We start from the raw sequence: 5879 nt of genomic DNA, 5'->3' as shown, positions 1-5879 counted from the left end.
TTTAGGGAAGGCGGAGATTCTTCCGTAACCTAAAATGGCGGCGCCCAGGCGGAAAATAGCGAGGCCGTTCTCCTCTCCCGCTCAGATGCAAAATGGCGCCTGCCATCGTGGTTCTTCCGTAATGCAAGATGGCGCCGCATTAGTGCAGAGAGGTTTTACTGTCGGCTCCCGCTCCCTGCGCCCTATGGCCTTCCCTAACGTCCCGAAGGCTCTTAAGGGCACTGAAGGGCTGGCAGCCGGGAGCCGCGCGGCGTGGTTCCGAGACAGGAGTCCGCGCTCGCTCCTCCTGCTGAGCCGAAGGCGGGAGGCTGGGCCAGAGCACCGGGCAGCACTACGATTCTTTTCTTCACAGACCCCCATGTCCTCCCGTCCCCTTTAGCGGCCCCGAGGCCCTGTCTGCGCCTTGCTGCTGTGTTTCCGGCTAGTCAAAGCGCATTCAGCTGCCTGTCTCTGGGTTCTTCGTCGCTCCCTTAGTCTGTTAGCCTTCAGCATTCCTTTCAGCCCGCTGGCACAGCGAGCTAGGTGATGAAACCCCTGTAATGCTGCCAGCTGACTTAAGCGGGGAGTGCTTCTTTCCACTTTTTTTCCCCCGGAGATTTCTGTGCTGGGTACCTCAGGGGTGTAGGAGGGTATCTCTGTGACTGGGAGATGAGAGGTAGGTGCTCAGAAATAGAGGATTATAAGTATGCGTTCGTATTCCCTTGTGATTCAGCTCCCTGTTATTTAAATATGAAACATTAATCCATTTCTTAAGTCCCAGAAGACTTGGAACTATCTGTGTGTGGCATAAATGGTTCATTTTAGTGTCTGTAGCTGAAAACAAAGAAAGAGGAGGTAGGAGTGTGCAGCAAACTGATTTTGCTGTTCTAAGCTTTTGAATGCAATGTTTTCTTTATGAATTCCTTCTTATGTAGGAGGCTGTTTACTACCTGACTTCTCCAGCAGAACAGAGCAATTGTTGGTGGAGAGCTTTATGTTCGTGATGTTCTCTCAAAACTGCTGTGAAAAATAGAATTATAGAATCATTAAGGTTGGAAAAGACCACTCAGATGATCTAGTCCAACCATCAACCCATCACCTCCATGCCCACTAAACCATGTTAAAACTTATGCTGTTTCATTGTTACCAACTCCTGCACTTTGTTTTTACTAACACCTAAATGCTAAGTTCTTAAAACTTAGGTACCTGCTTAACTGTAGTTTATCCATTGAGTTCACTGGAACTGTTGTTTGGCAGGAGGGTGAGGTTTGAACTGCAGATTGTGTGGGGTGGTGAGTGCGAGTTTCTGTACTTCATGAAATCTCTTAATTGTGGCAGAATTCCCCAAATCTCTTATGGCATAATTTTAAAATCTTACTCCTAATTCTGCTTTGTGTTATATTTTTGCTTTAAAAAAAAACAACCCACAAACAAAAAAAAATCTTTTGAAATTATATAATTCATGAGATATTGCAATTACAAAAAATCTAGTTGAACAAGGAAAGTTAGTGGTAATTTCACCTTCAAATGCAAGAGAAAAGTAACAGCCTCTTTTAGTGGTGGGTTGGAAGAAGCAAAGCACGGAACATGTAGTGGTTTGTACAGCAGTTCTCTTCAAGCAGTAGTTAACACAGAGACTTGAACTCATTCTACTAATGTTTTTTAAGCACCAGATCTGACAAATACAAATCCATAGAGCAAAGTGTGGAATTGCACAGCACTGCTTTACCACTTACTTCTCATGGATTGAATGTTTTTGAAAGGGTAACTTTGTTCTGGTAAACTTTGTGTTGATTTAGGTACCAATTTTCTCAGTGCTGAAGTTACTCACTGATGGAAGCTAGGGGAGTATCATTACATAGCTTGTCTCTATGCCTTCCTTGAGGCACTTATTTTTGGCCACTGTTGAGGGTTAGAGCATTTGGCTGCATGACACTCTGGTATGAGCTAGTGTGATCACTTACGTTCTTATCTGAAGTGTGTTTCGAAAAGAGAGCTTGTTCTGTAAAGCATATCTGGAATATAAGTTTTTATATAGTCACTATGACTCCAGTTCTACCCTACTAGCTGTTAACTGAATAGGCATGCAGATAATGTGGAGGTTAAGACAAAATTCCAGCTAGCTTTAAAAGAGATATTTGTCCCATTTAGTTACTGGTACCTTAACTTTACTCTTGAATAAAAGAAAGCTTTATTTACTTACTTACTTAAATTTGGGCTTTTTTTGAGCAGTTATTTTCAAATATAAAAATGTTCATTCCTCAGGGATTCCTTATGCTAGAAATGGCATACTTGATATTTCTGGAAGTCTTTATATCCCATCTGGTGTTGCATTACACAGATAACTGTCTGGAGACAGATTCTCCTCTTAGTTACAAGTTCCTGACTCAAAGTAGGTGATGCTGAACATCACACTGCTGAGAAACATTCGCACACACTACAAGAAAGGGGGGGACGGTGACACATCCTATAATCATTTGCTCAGTTATGATAGTATTCAAATAAAAAGGGTTATAGACAAAGACTTATCTCTTTGAATCCTCTTTGTAATTGTTTTAAGAAAAGTATGTCTTCATCTTGTAAAAGAATAAATGTTCCAGGAGTTTCTCATCCTGCTGTTTGTCTTGCTGCCTTTTGAAAAACAAATATACTACGTAGATTAGTCCTGTACTACTGAGAGCAGGGTGCTGTGCCTGTTAGATTGAAAATAATTGTGTATACAAGGGATGGTGCTTAGAGTTTTCCTTGCTGACCAGAAGAGGCAGTGCATCTTTGCTGGGCACCAGGAGTGGTACACTGGCAGGCAGAGGTTTGAAGTTGGCAGTCAGCTCTCAGGGAAAAGGAAGCTGCTTTTACTGTGTTTTAGAAAGCAACGAGGCATGTGCAATAAACATGACACAAGCATTAGCAGGAGCACTGTGTTTCTACTGGCATCCCATCCTGCAATGGCAAGTATGGCAGTTTCTGAGCCAACAAGGGTTCAGGCTGTGATTCATACCACAATGACAGGAGCCAGGCTCAGCAGGCAGACAAAGCATTTGTGTGCTACTATGCAGTATGCCCTCCATTCTCCATAAAAACATTTCCATTAACTTTGAATAACTGAGATTTTCAGAACTAAAATTAGATTTATCTGCAGTTTTATTTCTACATCCATACGTGTAACTGGAGTTCTAAACACTGCAGGTTTTTGTGGGCATTTCTGCTCACAGCCACCACAGCTGATTCCACTGATACTAACAGGGCCACTCACCTGCCTTTGCTACCTCCTACACTGCCTTTCTTTCACTCTTGACTGCAGTAAGTTGCTTAATGCATTATTGTAGCAGAAGGAGGTATTACAATAATAATTTAGAATGCATAAAAAATGCAGAGCCCAATTATGCTCTCAGTTACTTTTTAATAAACACAGAAGAATGCAATCACAGTGAGCATAAATCAGATGTAACAGTGTGAAAAATTAAAAACCATTATGAGTTTTTAGAAACCATTAGGACCTAAACCACAAAGTGCTGTGTGCAATAAACGCATTCTTTCAAAGTCTCTTACTTGTGCATGCACAGTGCCTCAAAAGCTCTCTGTTTGTGATGATATGAAAAAGGAGTAGAAGGACCTTGTTTGGTAGATAAGGGATTCAAGGGAATCTTTCAGAATCATCTGTTACTTGACATGCCATGGAATACGCTGTGTAAAATATAATGTTCCTGTTACAGGTGGTAATGTTTCTAGCCAGCTTTCAGAATTAAACTGTGCTCCCAAATGAGGGGTATTAAAGGAAGGCAGCATCAGCCCTTGCTGGGACAACACTGTGACCTCTCACAAGAAAGTCACCAAGCTTTCAAGGAAGATTATTTCTCTGTTCATTGCTTCCAGGGACAAGGAGGACAAGGATTTCTACTTTTTAATTTCCCAGATGTTACCTATTTCTATGAGACGATGATCTTTTTCTTTCTGTACGTACTAGAATAAAAGAATCATTAAGGCTGGAAAAGACCTCTAAGATCATCCATTCCAACCATCAGCCCATCATCACCTTGCTCACTAAACTGCGTCTCTAAGTGTCACATGTACACTTTTCTTAAAAACCTGCAGGGACAGTGATTCCACCACTTCCCTGGGCAGTATTTAGTTAAAGTGGAATCTGGCAGCTGCTCCGAAAAATTTTGGTACTAATTCATCTCTTTTAATGACTGTGGGAAAATACTTTCCCTGCCACACCTCTCTCATTGAAGTCCAGTTTATTGATGGCTTGCATTGTTTGCAAAGAGTCTGCACTGTTGGCTTAAATGGGCTCACACCCATCCTGCCATCTACCATGATCCCCTGGCGCTTTGCTCTCCGGTCAGCTCTCAATCTATTCCTGAGGTTATTCTGCTCTGTTGAGTTCTGCAAGGCATCCACCTGATTCTCAAATTTATTGGGATCTCTCTGGATTAAGCTCTACCAATCCTCATAACAGCCACTGGTATACATAATGTATACATAATGTATACATATACATAACTTTGTGCAGAGTGCATTCTGTGTCATCATCTGGGCCTGATCTAGATGTTGAGCACTGTTCTTTGCTGGCTGCATCACAGCCATTGGTCTTAATTGATTGAGTGTGGTTGTTCATCCAGTTTTCAAAACGTAGGATTGAGTGGTGGCCTAGCCCGTGCTTTCCCAAAATAATGTATTTGTGTCACTGTATGAAGTAGAAAAGAACTGAAAATTTGTCACCTTTCAGGCTTAGTTTCCATATTGAGTACTGGCAAAATATTTTAAAGCCCAGGTGGCAGAGAAAAGATATGCTAAAATACTCTGATAAGAATTATGCTACTTTAGTTTTACCATAAAGTCATGTTTTATCACAGATTCCTTATTTCATTGTTAGAGAGACTTCACAGAGGATAAAGTTGGATCTTTAGAATTTAGGAGTTGGAGGTATCTGGGCCTAAAACTCTTTCCATATTTATGAGCTAATGGAGAACCTGGATTTCACAGCCTGCTTGCTCTGGATATAGGATTGAGACAGTAGAAGTTATTGGTTAGTAGCAGCCGTAGGCAAAATTTCCCACTTTTAGAAGTTGCTACTGACTCAGGGAGCTTTCCAAACTTACAACTGTTGTATTTCTTACTCTTATAATTAAAAGAGAAGTCTCCTATTGCGGTATTTGCTTATGTTCAGATTGTTTAGTTCATTTGTTGATACCTGCTTCTGTGTTTGTGCAGCTTGTTGGGCAGAATTCCAGTGGAACAGCATGTACCTCTTTTCTGAGGACCTGAGAACAAGACCACACTGTCATGTGAAGCTTGGCTGTGAAAATACCTGTCTGCTGCTGTGGGAAATGGCCAGAAGTTGGAACGCAAACAGATCAGGCTGTAGGAGCAATCTGTAAGTGTGATACAGTCCAGGTAACCAGTAAAGTTGTAATTTTTTTAATCACTTAGCAGTTACAAAATAGCAACTTCAGGATAGTGATTCACTGTTTGATTAACGAGCATTGTTCTCCAAAGGAGTTCTAATAATAGTGCATACAAAGCCTGAGAATTCCCTAAAAAGAAGTAGTTGATGTGAATTGTTAATTATAAAGTATACAGATTCACCTACAGTGCATTTCAAGCACATACAAGCTTTCCAGCTTGTCTGAGTAAATCAACGGCATTAGTCTGTCAGATACTGCTTTGAGAACTGGAGTCTTTTTGAAAAACAGATTATAGTAGAAAAAAGGACAGAGACCTCCAAAGATCATGAACAGATATGTGTAATTGAGGAGTCCTGCTGAAATTAAAGCATCTCTCATAGTTCAAGGGTACTGTGAACTTGAACTGTAGTCACTTAAAGATGAAAATGACTAAATGCTTTTCAAATTCTTTTTCATGCCAGATAATTTTCCCAGCCCATCCTTATGTTTTTA

At 41.0% G+C, this 5879-nt stretch overlaps 1 protein-coding gene across 4 annotated transcripts in view; it reads left to right on the top strand.

Annotated features, from left to right (window-relative positions):
• The window catches only part of LOC104910854 (neuropeptide-like protein C4orf48 homolog), a 54693-nt gene that overhangs the window by 1180 nt on the left and 47634 nt on the right, over nucleotides 1-5879 (top strand). For 3 of the 4 annotated variants that reach the window (XM_031553193.1, XM_031553194.1, XM_031553195.1), the window contains exon 2: nucleotides 5194-5356. In XM_031553193.1, the coding sequence (XP_031409053.1) occupies nucleotides 5194-5356 (163 nt within the window). Of the gene's footprint in view, nucleotides 1-243; nucleotides 656-5193; nucleotides 5357-5879 lie in introns of those variants that run through there. The other variant, XM_019614981.2, reaches the window with a different exon arrangement.

Source organism: Meleagris gallopavo, chromosome 4 (assembly GCF_000146605.3).
Source record: "Meleagris gallopavo isolate NT-WF06-2002-E0010 breed Aviagen turkey brand Nicholas breeding stock chromosome 4, Turkey_5.1, whole genome shotgun sequence".
Taxonomy (NCBI): domain Eukaryota; kingdom Metazoa; phylum Chordata; class Aves; order Galliformes; family Phasianidae; genus Meleagris; species Meleagris gallopavo.
Note: the sequence above shows the minus strand (reverse complement) of the source record. Positions and strands in the feature narration are given on the sequence as shown.